This window comes from Telopea speciosissima, chromosome 10 (genome assembly GCF_018873765.1).
Source record: "Telopea speciosissima isolate NSW1024214 ecotype Mountain lineage chromosome 10, Tspe_v1, whole genome shotgun sequence".
Lineage (NCBI taxonomy): Eukaryota > Viridiplantae > Streptophyta > Magnoliopsida > Proteales > Proteaceae > Telopea > Telopea speciosissima.
Window position 1 is genome coordinate 25,366,866 of NC_057925.1, and position 17,580 is coordinate 25,384,445.

The window sequence follows — 17,580 nt, forward strand, 5'->3', positions numbered from 1 at the left end:
AACATATACAAAATCAAATATTTATCCTAATTAGCCCTAATTACATATTAGGCAAAATAATAACATAATTCAAAATAAAGAGGCATACTAGGGTTCACTACTTACCAAGCTTATGTAAGTGTAACTCCCAACCAGCCCAAACTTCTCATACTTCAACTTGCCTTACCCTGAAATAGGTGAAAAGACAAAAATACCCTTAAGCAAAATTTAGGGTTTTACAATGTGGACGAGGACACTAGGTATAAAGCCGATATATGTGCATGTGTGTGTACATATAATTTGTAGTTTGACTTTGGTGAAAGTACGTGCCAATCTAAATCATTGATAATTGGCCACATTTTGACAACTTTTTCCTTATCTTTCCTTTCACTCCAAACAGATTCTGGTGGAGGTTATTGGTGATGCAAATGGTAATGCTTCTGGTGGTTGTATGAGCCCTGTACAGGACAATGGGTGTGTAGAGAAAGATTCAACTTCTGTTCTTCTAGAACCTTGTAAGTCAAGCTTGTCCATTGCAGGGGGTATGTCTGCAAGCAAGGGTGTTTCAAGAAGCTGCAGTTCAGACTTGTCACAAAGCCATCAGCTGACTTCACCTGTTAGAGAATTGGATAACTCATATGGAACTAGTGGTGTTACTACAAGGGGTTCCAGTGGAGGTCTTACTGGGTTGCTGAACCTTGGGAACACTTGTTTTATGAATAGTGCAATTCAGTGCCTTGTGCACACACCTGAGTTTGCTAGATATTTTCGTGAAGATTATCATCAAGAAATAAACTGGCAAAACCCACTAGGCATGGTGGTAAGTGACTGGCTTTCAGCTATTTTCTTTGTGATTTGATTTCTTCATAAATCTTACCTTTTTATGAAATAAAAAAATTTTATACAACAATTTTTATGTGAAGTGCTTTTTCTTATACTTTAATTGCTTTTCCTTGAGCCATATCTCAATACAATCCAAAAATTAAAACTTCACAATATTTACCCTGTTAGGTGATAGAATATTTGATGTGGTTCTTGCCACTACTGATGAGTTCTTTCAATTATTATAGATGATTCTCCTTCAGTTACTAATCTCCCGAAACCCTATTGATGGGACATTGATACCCTGAACTAGATTGAGTGCCTTAGCTTTGATGGAGTTGCCCACTTGCCCTTACCATGGAGACAGAGTAAAGTCACAATCCTTACATCTAATTCTGACCCTAAAAGTGTTTTTTTTTTTGGGGGGGGAGGGGTGGCGGCATAAAATTCATACCCAGTCATAAATGGCTTGAATTTCGTAGCTTATATTTAACAGGAGTCAACTTAACTGGCCATTCTGCTGGGGGTGGGGGAAGGTGGGTTAGGGGAAGTTGAGGGTGGGGCGGTATAATGAGCATCATGCAAATGACTTAGTATGATTTGGTTTTATCAAACAAGTTCAGAGGTCATTATGGGGAAGTTGGCCATTCTTCAAGACTAGACCTGGGGATTATTAAGTTTTGAACTCTTGGTTTGTTATGAAATTCATTAAATCCTTAGTTCTTTGACATGTTTTCAAAAAGCATGTGAGGCTTTACCTTGGAGGTTCTCATCTGAAAGATGAGATACCCACTATTCACGTGCCTAGCATTAAGGTATGTAGGGGTATTTGTCCTTCGTAATCCCAAATAATGTTTCTTCCACAAGATTAAAGCTTAAACTTTATTTCCTTTTTATTTTCAGTTTTAGATTTGTCTAAAAAGCATTTCCTATAAAAGAAAGTATTTCGATCAAAGGTATTTCTTTGTCATTTTTGTTATCATTTATATGGCCGTTTAATGTTTTTTATGCCTTGCACTTCATGGCATAGGGCTTATGCTGTGCATTTTTAGGCAAATGGAACAAATTGCTTCATATGGTAGCATTTGAAAACAGTGTTGACATTTTTCAGTAGGGGCATGAGTTACTTCCAAGTGAAAAGCATATTTAAGTTGTAACAGGAATTTATGGCGCATGAAAAAAAGAACGAAGGTCCTAACTCAAATGATGTTGTGAATTGTGATTGATCTTGACCACTCTGTGGGTATTGATGGCGTAATAATACATGACTACATGATTTTCTTATTGAATGGATCTAATTTCAGTCCTCATGGAACTCTGGAGGTTTGATGCAGGTCGTAGATGAGGGAAATGGTCTGGTTCATCATTGAGTCAAATTTTGACCCAAAAAACTCTTTGCCGAAAAAAAAAAATAAAAGACCTAAACCAGCCCATGCGATTGGGATTATTTTGTAACCTTTATTGACTTTGTTTTTTTTATATGGGAGTTTAGATAGAATTAGATACATAGGAGAGTCTTTATTTAGTTTCCTGTTTGAGTTAGTTTCCAATTTTCATGTTTCCTTATTGGAGTTGGTTTCTAGTATTTTTCTTTATGTATGCTTGTAATACGATTCTGTTTTCTCCTCCCTTCTCCATCAGGTGCGACCCCTCCTTCCTTTTCCTTTTAACTTCTTCTTACATCTCTTATTCTTATTCTTGTTATCTCTTCTTTTGTCGTGGGTTCCTGTATTTGTAATTTTTATGGACCTGAGGGGCGATTAAAATCCTAGACCTATGGTCCCAAACACTACCCTTATCAGAAGAACTAAATCTGCGATCAAGTCGGCTTTGTGCATGCCCGCCAGATCTGGTTTCAGCAGGTTCCATTCGAAAGTAAAGCTGTTGCACCCCTTGATTGCTTGCTGGAATTATCAGGTTGGTGAATCAGTCATATCCTCCTGAAATCTCAACTAATTCTGAGGTCAGGTGAGAGAATCCCTTCCAATCAAAACCTATTCTGGTTTCCGCCCCCTGGTTGTGTTTGTCGAAGGTTGAAGACAACCTTGTGACATGTTATTGCATGTAACCATATTTGTTTCTTTTCCCGTTATACCCTCCCCTTTGCCTTCTATTATAACTTTAGCCATATTTATTATTATTTCCTAGTTTACACCTATTCATTAATTCCAAATTCCCTTGTTACCCTTTTCTTTATCTAATTACCAATCTACCCTTTAAATTTCTGCCTATTTATGGCCCTGCCACTCTCCTTTGCAAGCTTAGAAGTTAGAATTATTTACAGAATTGCCATCGGACTTATTATTTGAGTTGTTTCGAATGGTGGGCCCATAAGCGATCCGAATTGGGTTTTTTGGACCCTGGGTTGCATCAAGGTTGTTCAAATTGCAATACCTTAAGCTTGTCAGTGTAAGGGAAAAACATGTGTCAACAAAAGAATTGTTAGTCTTAAAGCTATAAGTTTCTTCTTAATGAAAGGATGATTAAAAAACAAAGACATATTGGTCTATAAACACTGTATTTCCTTATTAATAGTAGCTGATAATTTCCCCCTCCCTCATTTTTTTTGGTATTGGAAGCAGAAAAGGAATTTCATTAGGAAGGAGAACATTGTTTCATGTACAAAATGGTCTCTTAGCTCAGCAGCTCTATGAAAAGTAGAATAAATGTGAACAATAGAAATGAGTGTGTTGGGGGTAGTTGCAGCTCTGGAAAAGCCATGTACTTCCAGGGTTGTGAATATGGGTGCCTTCAAATTCCTTAGATGATCATGCCTTCATTGCCAACGAAATTCACCTTCTCAAGCCCTTTAAGACCCTCTAATAGGGCAACACATGGGTACAAAATATTTTTATGCAAAGTTTTTTTATTGTGTGCTGTTGAGATCTCATGCCTCACCAACAATCTACTATGGGATGTTTCACATGGGTACAAAATATTTTTATGCTTATTAAGTTTATTTTTGTGTGCTGTTGAGATCTCATGCCTCCAGTTAATAGGAAATGACATGGTGGATCTGTATTATAAATCTACTGAGTACAACTAGTAATGATGTAGGGGGAACTAGCTCTAGCATTTGGTGACTTGCTTAGAAAACTATGGGCTCCAGGACGCACGCCAATTGCTCCTCGGCCATTTAAAGCAAAGCTTGCTCGTTTTGCACCCCAATTCAGTGGATATAACCAACATGATTCTCAGGTTTGAGTGCCACATCTTAATCTGCTTACGAACTTTTCATACATTCTATACAGTTTATTCATTCCTTGATATCTCTTAACCTATGTTCTTAGGAACTGTTGGCATTTCTGTTAGATGGGCTTCATGAAGATCTAAATCGTGTCAAACACAAACCTTATATAAAGTCTAGAGATGCAGATGGTCGGCCTGATGAAGAAGTTGCTGATGAGTACTGGGCAAATCACATTGCTCGGAATGATTCTATAATTGTTGATGTGTGCCAAGTGAGTTTATATCATATATACAAGTTCTAATATGTCAAATTATCAAGTAAAGAATATTGTTTGTCCTGTTTGATTTTACCCCAGAATACCCTGTTCAATTGGTTACCATAATTACATTATTTGTTGAGAATGTTTGAAGATATTTTTATTTTATGCTGCAAAATTTTTTCTGCCAACTGCACACTGAGTCTTCCATTTATTCACAAGGATAGAAAGGATAGATTTATGTCCTATTTGAATGGAAGATTTGATTCATATATTGCCATGCAATCATGCATTAGATGTACTTGTTAATCACTTCATGGATCAGAACTGCTACATGGTTTAGATTCTGCATTCTGGAGTTGCTGCAAAATGTGCAATTTTCTCGAACTTTTTACGCTCGTAAACTTGTGACTAGATCATGGTACCCCAGCATTTGGGGTTAGTTAAATGCAGATATGTGCTTGGAACTCAAAAGAAACATTGGTATTTGATTGAACCACATTCTTCTTGAAGAGAGAAACCACCCAAAGGTGAATTGTAGATTTATCATTGTTGGTTGTTTCATTGTATAAAATACTAGTGTAAGGGAACATGCATTCTCTTCCTTGCATATATTGCACACACATAATGGCTTTGTTTGATATGTTATGGGATGCATATTATTAATATTCTACGACTCAGCTCATGTAGGTTGTCCTAACTACTTGGGTTGGCAATATTATTAAGATTCTCTGACCAAAAAAACATTTTTACAAACTTAATATTTTGATTTCCGTTAATATCGGCGAATTCATAAACATTGAACATGTAACGCCCCCAAAACCATCCTAGCGGTTTAGGGACATTGACGGTCTACAAGATTGTTTATGTCAAGGAGATATGAACCGGAGTAGAACCAAAACACAAATACATGTCTAAAATGTATAGATTAATACTTCAACTAAAGTGGGGTAATTAAACTAAGCTATTACGACTTCCAAATTAAAACTTAAAACTCTGAAATAAAGGTTACCATCTCCAAAATTAAATTAAACTCAAACAAATTATAAATTCTTCTAAAATTGAAAAAAGTGTAAAGTTTCTAAAAGTAGTTGTCTTTTTCTAATCCAAACGCTTCGTCCTTTTGGACTTTCTCATCTAGTACATCCTCACTTCCAGGTTCACATTTATAAAGTTGTTCATCTGAAAGGTGGTGATGGTAAGCTTCGGGAAAAGCTTAGCAAGTAAATCCACAACAACTATACAGGTGTGAAAACATGCACAAGTAATACAAAATGTAAAGACATACAATAATATGTATATATAGATCTGAAACAAAACAAAACAAAATGATCATAACTATATTTGCTTATCACCACTACCGTAATGAAAAGTATATATGGCAATAATCGACAAAAGATGCATCAAAAGAACGTAAAATTACAAACACATCACTCCCTGATAGACTAGTGTGAACTAGTTACCATACACTAATCAAGGCCCTCATGATAGCGGCGTATGAACTCCAGTTATGATCGATTACAACAACATTGTCTCCTCTCAACATCAAGAAACTAAAGGAGAAACTAGTGATCAATCTTGCCCCAGACCGAGTCAAAGCCCCCGAAGGTTTTACCAGCAATGCCCTCTTGGAGATTTTATGATCATCTCCCTCTTTCTAGTAGTTCATGTAGCTCCGGATAAGCTCGTAGCTCAAAAACTCGCCAACTTATCCTTACCTCAATATATTCACCAATGTCAGTAAGGTAAACAACAAAATAACAATCAAGGGTTTGTTTATAATTTAAAGCTATACATCCAAGTTCGAACTTAGGGGTCATGACTCCCCAATTGAACCCTAACACATGCTATTGAAAAGAATGAAAATAAAGTATGAAAACAATAACTTTCATCAACATATCAATACATAAAGTGAAGAACAATAATAGGGAAGATTGGGCAAACCCTAAACAAAATCAGATTTTTATGCATCATCTATAAACATCATGCATTAGGTTATAATCATGAAGAATCATTCATAGACCTCCCTCATACTATCAACAAAAAAGCATTAGATTCATTAGTGTATAAACATGACATTATTAAAATTTTTGCACACACATATGTGAATTAAATCATAAGGAAATCACCATTCCTTGCAAGCAATTATGTGTGAACAATTTAATTGAATAAAAAGTATGAATGAAATATGTTTTTGGCATGGTAAATCTCAATCTAAAATTAGATTCCAAATTTAAAACAATGTTTCAAAACAAATTTTATATGAAGGGAAAATATTAAGTATAATGGTTGAAGATCTACTCACCTTGTGTGAAGCGACTAGGGTTTCTGTAAGTGACCTCAAACCAATACTTCAATGGTGTTGGTCTACCTCTTCTTAGTTCAGAATCACTTTAATGGAGTCATATGAGTAAGGTAATGATGAAATCAACTTCAAGGTATTGCTTAAACTCGGATTTGATAAACACAGATTTTTGCCAGAAAGACCTACCTTCAGTAAATCAGTGATATCTCTCTTTTCAGATCTCCGATTGGGCTGATTTAAGTTGGGTTGTGCAGCTAAGAGAAGAGGCTACATTTAATCGTGAAATAATATTTTCTCAATTCGGCTCCGAAAAGGGTCGAAATTGGTCGTCAAGTGACTGGTTCTGCACAGTCCGAATCTCCTTCTTCTCCCTCTTTTTGCTTCTTCTCTTCCTCTATTTTATTTTCTTTGTTTTATTTTTATTGGTTGGTATATATGTATTACATGTGTGTTGCTACATGGATAAATAACCCTTAAACTAAAAAAATCTAAAATCCCTAAAAGTCCTCTCTGCACAAAAGCTAAAAGTCTAAAAGACTAAAACCCTCGACTGCCTCGAGTAGTCGAGTCTTCTACTCCTCTCTGCGCAAAAGCAACTCGACTCTTTCAGTTCCGGCGTTTCTGCTATTCCGGCAACAACAACTCGATTCAGGCAGTCAAGCAAAGCTCTTACCTTTCCGGCTCCGGCAAGGTAAGTCCCTACTCCTTAGTATTCTTCTTCTTCTACTTCTCTGTTTTCCTTTTTTTTAAAAAAAAATTTTAACGCTTGCTTCCTCCTGCCTTTGATTAACTGCTGTAATGCTGTTTGATACTTTCTTTGTTTCTTTTTCTTCTTCTCTGTAGTCTGTAACGCCTACTGCAGTGCTGCTGCTTCTCTTTTAATTTTTTTGCCTTCTGCTTCTTCTTCTCTGTATTCTGTGACGCCTACTGCTTCTGTGCATCTTCTACCTTTGATTAACTTCTATGTTTTCCTTTTTTTGTGTTTTTGTAAAAAATTTTCACGCCTGCTGCTGCTTCTATTTTTTTTTTTTCTGGTTTGGTAAGTGGTAACTTGTATGATTTTTCATTTTGATGACTTGAGGTGGCTTCTTGAGGTGGCTTAAATTTAATTTTTAATGATATAAGGTATGATACTGTGATGCATCATGCCATCATGTATTGACTATTGAGTGTTTTTTTTTGGGTGGGGGGGGGGGAGGGAGAAAACTAACATTAGACCGCCTTTACCGCTTAAGCTTCGCTTAGGCGGCCGCTCTACCGCCTAAGCGCTTAGACAGGCCTCCACCGCCTTGGATCGCCATGCTGCCGTGACAACTATGCTTAGAACCGAAATCCTCCAATCCCTCTCATGCGTGGAACCTCCTTTGCTATCCTACATTCTCTCCTCTTTATTTTCCTTCTTTCACTCAAACTCCTCTTTCTTTCCTTTTTCTTTTCAATTATTATTATTATATATATTTTTTAAAAATGTAGGAGAGTTCCCACATCTCCACGGTTTCCTAGTTAGCTAGTTGTGATGTGGAGCCCACCACAAGGTAAATTCATAAAAATAAAACTTCTTAAATTCATCCAAAATGTAAGTAGGGAAATTGAACCTAAAACCTAATAACTTGTTGAACTAAGGGTCCAACCAGTGGACTAGATTATTAGTTATTTATTACTTCCCAAATAAAATCATATATTCTTTTAACAAACTCTAATTCTACACTTAGGCAAGGAATAATTCAAATTAAGGGTGTTACACTAGGGCACATTATTTACCATCGTGTGTACACCCCAACAAGTCCAAGATCCTACACTTCAACTTTCCCTAATCCTGTATTAGGTAAAAAGACCCAATTACCCCTAGTCCAAAATCAGGGTATTAAAGAGCATCTTCAGCTGCATATTGTAGTATCGTACAGATATGTAGGCATAGGACTACATGTTGTTGGAACTACGTAATCTTCTACTACAAGTGATGTTTTCATTTGTTTTTGTTTCTGTTTGCACAACCAATGCCAGCATTTTCTCGTCACCCATGGAGTTGCCATCAACATTCTTCGTTTAGTGTTAGAAGAGGAACAGATTTTGAGAAGTTGTGATACAGTTTGGCTAAAGATTTTAGCCCAAACTTGGCAAATTCTCAATCCTGGTTCAGGACCTGAAGTGCAAAAAGCAGTTTTGAAGTTAATTGGTTTAACTTGTATTTTCAAAAAGAGAAAAAAAAAAGTAATGTTAACTTGATCAATTTTCAGTGTAATCTTAGTTAGGCTAGCCATGTGGCTAACCACTTCAGAGAACACATATACTGGATGTAAAATATTGGTAATGTCAGTTGATTTCATGAGTTTTGTTGAGGAAAGCTTTTGTGTATTAAAATGTTAAGAAAACGATGAAAGATTGCACAGCCATGATTTTTTTTACTATTATTTTTATAAGACACCTCGCATTATCACATGTCCCCTCATCATCTCAAGCTCATTTTTGGCCTCGACTGCTTGTCTCTTGCATATTTGTCAGATGCCTGTCTTCTGTTCCATACTTGACCCCAGTTTGATGTACTTCTGTTCAATACTTGACTCTAGTTTGATATATACTCTCTGTCATTTATCTCTGTTTTCCCCTTTACTTGCTTTATGCATCGTTTCAGACACTAATGCATGATATGATGCATTCACATCTGAAAAAGGCGAGGCATGAGCCTCAAGGGCATACAATTTACATCGAAGTTTGTTTGCATCCATAGTGACAACCTCTAGAGATGTAAACGGATCGAATTCAAAGCAAATATGGCAATATCCGCATTCGATTTCGTTTGCCAATTCTGGTATTTGAATCCGTTCTGTTATCTGCCGGATATTCAAAATCTGTATTCGAATCGATTTCGTTTATTTTATTGGATTTTGGATAATATTCTATTCAATAAAAGTGATATGCTTTAACACCATTTAACATTTTAAATGGAAGTCGTGGCCAGTTTTCCATCTATTTTATTACTATTAAAAATTTAACTATTTTACATTGAAGCGTGTGCCCCCCCTCTGCACTTGATACAATTTTGGGAATTGGGACAAAGTGTGTGATACTATGTTCTGACTGTAACTCTTCATTCTTATCAAATAACACAAATTTTCTCACATTAAATAAATAAATCAAAACACACAACCTTCAAATCCCAGATGAAAACTCTCAAAAACTCTAAAGCAGACGAGAAAAAAAATTAAGATATCGCCCAAAATAGAGATTACGATTGCATCTCTGTGTTGAAACTTGAGAGGGCAGAGAAAGCATAGTGTGACAGGAAAAAATATATTCCGGTGTTGAAAGGGCCAGAAAAATCAGAGGTTCAGATCAAGATGAGTGAAACCATAGACTGAGTACAACAAGTTATTGAAGATTGTTAAGAAAACAGAAATTGAGAGAGAATGGCTGAATTAATCGATGTGATTATTCAGCCCTCATATTTATAACTTGTAGGGAAAAACAGAATTACATAAATAGCCCCATATAGCCGACAATATTAGCTATAGGGAAATAACAACAAAAAATACCAAAAATACCCTTATAGAATCAGGTAACATATCTCAACACTCCCCCTCAAGTTGGGGCATAGATATCACACATACCCAACTTGACTAGGCTAGGATAAAACAACTTCCCACTCAACCCTTTGGTGAAGATATCAGCTAGTTGGTCTCCAGACTTCACAAAAGGGATACAAATCTGCCCACTCTCTAACTTCTCCTTGATGAAGTGTCTGTCAATTTCCACATGCTTGGTACGGTCATGCTATACTGGATTGTGGGCAATGCTAATCGTTGCTTTGTTGTCGCAGTACAACATCAATGGAAGATGAACAGAACCACGGATATCTAGGAATAAACTCTGAAGCCACAATAACTCACATATGCCCTGGGCCATGGCACACGGAATTCCGCTTCAGCACTTTATCTTGCCATAACATTTTGTTTTTTACTCCGCCATGTTACCAAGTTCCCTCCAACAAAGGTACAGTAGCCAGAGGTTGACTTCCTGTCTGGATTACCACCCCAATCAGCATCGGTATAAGCCTCAATGCAAAGATGGTCATGAGGAGACAAAAGAATCCCTTTTCCTGGTGCTGATTTCAAGTAATGAAGAATACGGAGAACAGCAGCCATATGAGTGGAATAGGGATCATGCATGAACTGACTTACTAGGCTCACAGCCAAGGATTTAAGTCTCGGACCGTATCGTATCGTCTCGGCCGATACGTCTCGGTATCAGTCGTGGTCGATACGATACAGGCAGAGTCGTATCTTTTTTTTTTAAAATGCAAATGTCTCGACTGTATCGAGACGTATCGACCGAGACGTACCCGATACGATACGATCGATACGTATCGATACAGCCGAGAGTTTTTTAAAAAGATTATTTTATTATATTTAAAAAACGATATGTATCGAGACGTATCGAGTCGTCTCGATATGTATTGACCGATACATACCGATACATATCGAGACGACTCGATACGTCTCGATACGTATCATTAACTTAAAAAACACATGGCCATTTCATTCTTTTCACCTAAAACTCGATCTCTAGCAGTCCTGGCGGAAAAAAGCTCTTCCCAGCTTTGAGAAACCCTTCCAAAAACACATTTAAACTTGCTTTTTGGGTAAGATTTCTTGAGGGCTTTTAATTCTTTGCCAAAAACGAACTTAGAGGAGCTGAAATCACATCATTTGGTGGATCTAACAGCCCACATTCGAATTCAAAAGCTGTTCTTGAAGGGTTAGGTAAGTTTTTTGAGAAAAACTTGAATCTTTTGCTTTAATCTTTGATTTATTGGTATGAAACAAAGATAGAAAATGCATTCTTTGTATGCATTTACAAAGATTTGGTTTTAAATCCATGTTTCTTTGACCATTTTTACCCAAAACCGAAAATTCCTTCTTTAAAATGAAAATTTTTTTTTCTTCTTAACTTTAAAACAAATGGTAATGTTTATAAGATATGGAGTACATTATGTATAGATGTATGACATCCCAAGAAGATTATACATTTACCCTAAAATCTGGATTTTTTTTTTTTTGGGTATTTTCTGAATTTATAAAACACTTAAAAAAATGTAAAAAATCTGATTTTTCCATCTATACTCTTTCATTATAGTTTGATAAAATGTATAATTGGCTGAAATAGAATCAAAGACTTAGATTCATATATGTAGTACATTATGTCATTTTTTTTCATTATTTAAAAAATTAAATAATGTGTAACTAGTTGTAGAAAATATAAAAATGTTTAAATATTGTTTAGGGCAACTTTGCTAGGTAGTAAATACATGAAATGATGCAATGCATGACATGCATCATAATGTCTGTCTATACTTGTATAAATAATAAATTATTGATGTGTGGATTTGAATATTGTTTAATATATATCTTATATAGTTATCTACTTTTGTTTGGTATTTAGGACGATGCCGCGACAACAAGACATTGGGTGATCTTATTGTACCAAAATAAACAATAATAGATTGCATACACAGTGCAACTTCTGTGACACCCAACATCTTGGAGGTGGGGTAACTCGGCAAAAAGAGCACATGGCAGGAGGATATGGAAATGTTTCCAAGTGTACAAAGTGCCCTGTAGAGTTAAGTAGGGCAATGCAAAAACACCTTAGAGATTCCAAAAAAAAATCCAAGCAAGTACATGATGATGTTGATGCATTGGTGAAAAATTTGATGGAAGATTTTGAAGATTATGAAGGATCAGATATGGAAGCAGAGGAGGACCCAGAGTTGGCACTGGCAATGAAACAATCAAGACATGAAGCAAAAGAGCAACAATGGAGAGCTGAGCAATTGATTAGAAGTCAATCAGCTCGACCCAGCCAGGGCCCTGTAGATATTGGTGTTGGCTCCTCTTGTCGTCCATCTCTAAGTAAGGGTAAGCAGCCTGTTGGCCTTAGTAGAGCAACCAGTGTGAAGGGGATGTTTGACCGGTTTACAAAGAGTGGTAAGGGTAAGAGAAAGAAGAGCCTAGATATCAGAGACATGGATTCTAATGTCTATAGAGCAAGGGATGCTAGCCAACAGAGGATTGAAGAAAGCTTTCAACCCAAAACACTTAGTAAAAGGATAGGCAGAGCAATCTCCAGATGGTTCCACAGTTCTATGATTCCACCACATAAGGCCAAAGATCCCCACTTCAAGGCCATGGTAAAGGAGATTCAGCGGTGTGGGAAAAATGTTAAGCCACCCACACCTCATGAGATTGTTGGGCCTTACTTGGATGATATTGTCCAAGAGGTGCATGAATATGTAGAGAGGTTCAAGGAGAAGTGGCCACTATATGGAGTGACCATCATGTGTGATGGATGGAGTGGACAAACAAGATTATCCATCATCAATTTTCTTATCTACTGTGATGGAAGGACGATCTTCCACAAGTTGGTCAATGCATCTAGCGAAATCAAAGATGCCAACTACTTGTACAAGTTAATGGATGAAGTTGTGGAGGACATAGGAGAAGAAAATGTTGTCCAAGTAGTAGCTGACAATGCAGCAAATTTCAAGAAGGCTGGTCAGTTGCTTATGTTAAAGAGGCAACATCTATTTTGGACACCATGTGTAGCTCATTGCATAGATTTGATGTTCAAGGACATAGGAGAATTGCCTAAGGTCCAAAAGTTGGTTGGTAATGCAAGGAAAATCACCAACTTTATTTACAACCATAGTTGGGTTTTGGCATTGATGAGGAGTTACACATAAGAGGATTTAGTGAGGCCTGCAACAACAAGATTTGCAACAAATTACATTGCAATTGATAGTCTCATTTCCCGAAAGCATGGGCTACTACAGATGTTCACCCCTACTGAGTGGTTGACTAGCAATTATGCAAGGTCTGAAATTGGGAGATTTGTTCAAGATCTTGTCACCTCCTCAAAGTTTTGGGCTGCAATGGGCCGACTTTATAATGTTATGATGCCACTCTTTTGTCTGCTTCGAGAGGTTGATGGGGATAAAGAGCAGACCATGGGTAAGATGGTAGAGGCCATGGGATGTATGAAGAGAAAAATACATGAGAATAACCCAACATCAAACAAGAAGTATTTGAAGATTATATCCGATCGATGGGAAAATATGTTGGTTCAAGATGTTCATTGGGCAGGTAATCTTATAAAAAGACTTTGGTTTCATTTTAAACACTTAGTAGTTAGTAAGTTACTATTTATTTATTTATTATTAGAATTTCTAGGTTTCTAACCATCCATTACAAACCATGTGCAGCATATTATTTGAATCCGGATATCCAATACTCCAATGATATAGGGTGTAGACCGGATCTATTGCGTGCCCTAAGGAATGTTGTGAACAGAATGGAGCCAGATGTAGTGAAGGCCACACTTGCCATGGATGAGGTTAGAGCTAAATTAGTTGTATAAATGATTGAAACCAAGAATAGAGTGATTGGTGGAAGTGGAACTAATATAAATATTTTTTTAATACCTCTCTAGGCTAAGTATTTTCGGGAGGCCACTCGTGGTTTTGCTGATAGAATGGCTATCCATGCTAGGAGCACACAACGCCCAGGTAAGTTAGGTTTACCTAACTTATAGGTTTTGTCTTTTAATATTTCATTTATTATTGTGCAGCTGATTGGTGGCTCAATTATGGGGGTACTAGTGCTCCACACTTAACCCGAATTGCAATTCGAGTATTATCCCTGAGGGCATCCTCTAGTGGTCGCGACGTAAGCGGAGTACATTCGAGTTGATACACACCAAACCGGAATCGTCTCGAGTTATTCAAAGTTGGAGAAGCTACTGTATGTCCATTACAACATGAAGCTGAAGCTTAAATATTTAGAGCTGGAAAGAGAAGGAGATGATGTAGATGTCAACCCAATCGACATCAACCACCTACTTGACGATCAAGATCCAGTTAGAGCATGGATAGAAGATACCGATAAGGTATTGGTGATGGATCAATTAAGTGAGGATCGCCAGACAACCAAACCTGATCCAGTGATAGAGAGCATCATTCAACAGATGGATGAGGATGCAACACAGCCACCATCACAAGATCCTTGTCCTAATGTTGAAGAAAATGAAAGTAGCTCTGAAGAAGGTTTAGTCAGGAGGACGAGGTCAGGTCATCCGTATGGAGGAACTCAACAACATGTTGATGATGAGGATGAAGACAACGATGGTGATGGTGATGGTGATGGTGGTGGTGGTGGTGGTGGTTCTGTTGCTGCTGCTGCTGCTGATGATGATGATGATGATGATGATGATGATGGTAGTGGTGGTGGTGGTGGTGGCCATGGTGCTGGAGGTAGTTGTGGTGCTGGAGGTAGTGGTGGAGGCCATGAGGCTTCACAACATCGTGCTGGGGTTCAGTTCACATGTGAGGCAGGATACACATATACTACCCAAGATATAGATCATGGTCCCGAGCCTGCTGGCCATAAGACTTACTCGCGGAAGCCGCATAAGGGCAAGTCTGCCAAGCACTCCCACAATCCATATGATAGTGATGTGCTTATGAGTGGCATGGAGTCACTTAGCATTAGTTCTGATTATGCTGGTGCTTCATCAGGCCATGGGCATTATGCATCAGGTTCTTCTTCAGGCTATGGACATGGGGCTTCGTAGGGTATGGAAGTTATGGATACGGAGAGAATCAAGCACAAGTACAACCTAGTCTTGTCGTGACATTAGCCACTCCAGGAAGCAGACACACGATTCTACTATGAGTGGGAGAGTCACTACCATCGAGTATTTTGACGGGCTCGATGATTGTGCTTATGTTCGGACAGTACACAACATCATCCTATTGTTAAAGACCCTTACAGACATGACTTTGATCCACCCCGACATTCTTCATGGCAATAGAGTGACTCTACATGTAAGGAATTTCATCTTTTAATCTTTTATAACAATTTCAAAGTGCCGCACTTGTCTGGTTATTGATTATTCACAATTCTTAGTATATATGCATGATATATGACACAAATTGCTTGTTTATATTGTTTTTTGTGTCCAAAAGTGTATTTTCATGTGTATTTTGATCATTTTCATGTGTTTCTGCACCGATCGATACGTATCTCCGATACGATACGATACGATATGATACGTCTCTTAAAATCGCCTGACCGATACGATACCCGATACCGATACTTAAATCCTTGCTCACAGCAATGGCAATATCTGGTCTGGTATGAGAGAGGTAAATCAGTTTTCCCACCAATCGTTGATATCTGCCCTTATCAATAGGCTCACCATCCTTCTCTTGTAGACGGGTATTAGCTTCCAAAGGAGTGTTACAAGGGTGACAGCCAAGCAAACCAGTTTCTGATAGTAAATCTAGAACATACTTTCTTTGGGAGAGAAAGATGCCCTTTGGAGACCGGGCAACTTCAATCCTAAGAAAATATCTTAGCTGGCCTAGATCTTTTATGTCAAATTCCCGTCCCAAGAAAGCCTTCAGGTGAGAAACTTCATCTGCATCATTGCCAGTCACAACTATGTCGTCAACATAAACTATAAGAAGAGTGACTTTTTCTCCCTTTCGCTTGATAAACAGAGTGTGATCAGCATTACTCTGTCTATATCCATAGGAGACCATGGCCTTATGAAACCTACCAAACCATGCCCGTGGTGATTGCTTCAATCCATACAGTGCCCGCTTTAGTCTGCAAACTTTCCCATGATTCTTGTCAGAGGAAAAACCTGGAGGAACTTCTATATAAACCTCCTCTTCCAGCTCCCCATGTAGGAATGCATTTTTTACATCCAATTGCTGTAGATCCCAACCAAGGTTTACAACACAAGACAGTAAAACTCTGATAGTGCTCAACTTTGCAATAGGGGCAAATGTTTCCTGGTAGTCAATCCCATAAGTCTGAGTGAAGCCTTTGGCCACAAGCCTGGCTTTATATCTATCCACTGTTCCATCTGGCTTCTGCTTGACAACAAATACCCACTTGCACCCCACTGGTCTCTTACCCGAAGGAAGAACAACTAGCTCCCATGTCTCATTTTTAAGTGAGGCTGTCATTTCTTCCATCATAGCTGCTTTCCACTTTGGATCTACAATCGCCTCCTGCCAATTCTGAGGAATAGAAACAGAGGAAAGAAAAGAAACAAATGCATGATAGGAAGGAGATAAAGCATCATAGGAGACACCATTGGAGATGGGGTGTTGGGTGCATGACCTAACGCCTTTACGGACAGCGATAGGTAAATCAAGAGAAGGATCCTTACCAGGTGATGTAGCAGGGTCTGAATCTGGATCAGGTGCAGAGGATTGTAGAGGTGGTATGGTGGTGGTGGCAGTCTCAACCTGTCCTATGCGCTCCCGGGTATATACTTTATCAACAGGGATTTGACTGACTGGTCGACGCCCCCTGATGAGGAACCACTGTAGGAGTTGAGGTTATAGAGGGCTCCCCCTGAATAGGAGCCGGAAGAATGGCAGACACGTCTTCAAAAACCTGATCCTGCTCCCCCTGAAGAGGTGGCTGGGAATAGTATGGCAAGGATTCATGGAAAATAATATCCATGGAGACAAATGTACGGCGAGTAGGGGGATGATAACACTTGTATCCTTTTTGGGTTGCAGAATAGCCCAGAAAAATACACCGAATGCTCCGGGGATCAAATTTCCCATGAGGATGATGATTGCGGACATAGCAGACACAACCAAAATTTTTGGGAGGAACCACAAAGGATGACGAACCTTGAAGGAGAGCAACGGGGGAACGACCATCAAGGACACGGGTAGGCACACGGTTAATGAGATAAGCAGCGGTAAGAATGGCATTACTCCAATATTGAGAAGGGACCTGCCGTGTAAACATAATGGCCCGGGCTAGCTCAAAAAGATGTCGATTTTTCCTTTCAGCAACCCCATTCTGGGCAGGTGTGTCAACACAGCTGGTCTGATGGACAATACCATGGGCAGCCAAATATTGTTGGAACTGACCCTCCATGTATTCTCTGCCATTATCACTGTGTAAAATGCGCAATGTGACATTGAATTGGGTCTGAACCATA

General features: G+C 38.3%; 1 protein-coding gene across 1 annotated transcript in view; it reads left to right on the top strand.

Annotated features, from left to right (window-relative positions):
* Positions 1-17,580, top strand: part of LOC122642816 (ubiquitin carboxyl-terminal hydrolase 5-like) — a 47,834-nt gene that overhangs the window by 19,288 nt on the left and 10,966 nt on the right. Inside the window, exons 6-8 of the mRNA XM_043836416.1 lie at positions 380-799; positions 3,859-3,999; positions 4,092-4,262. Coding sequence (XP_043692351.1) covers positions 380-799; positions 3,859-3,999; positions 4,092-4,262 — 732 coding nt within the window. The remainder of the gene's footprint in view (positions 1-379; positions 800-3,858; positions 4,000-4,091; positions 4,263-17,580) is intronic.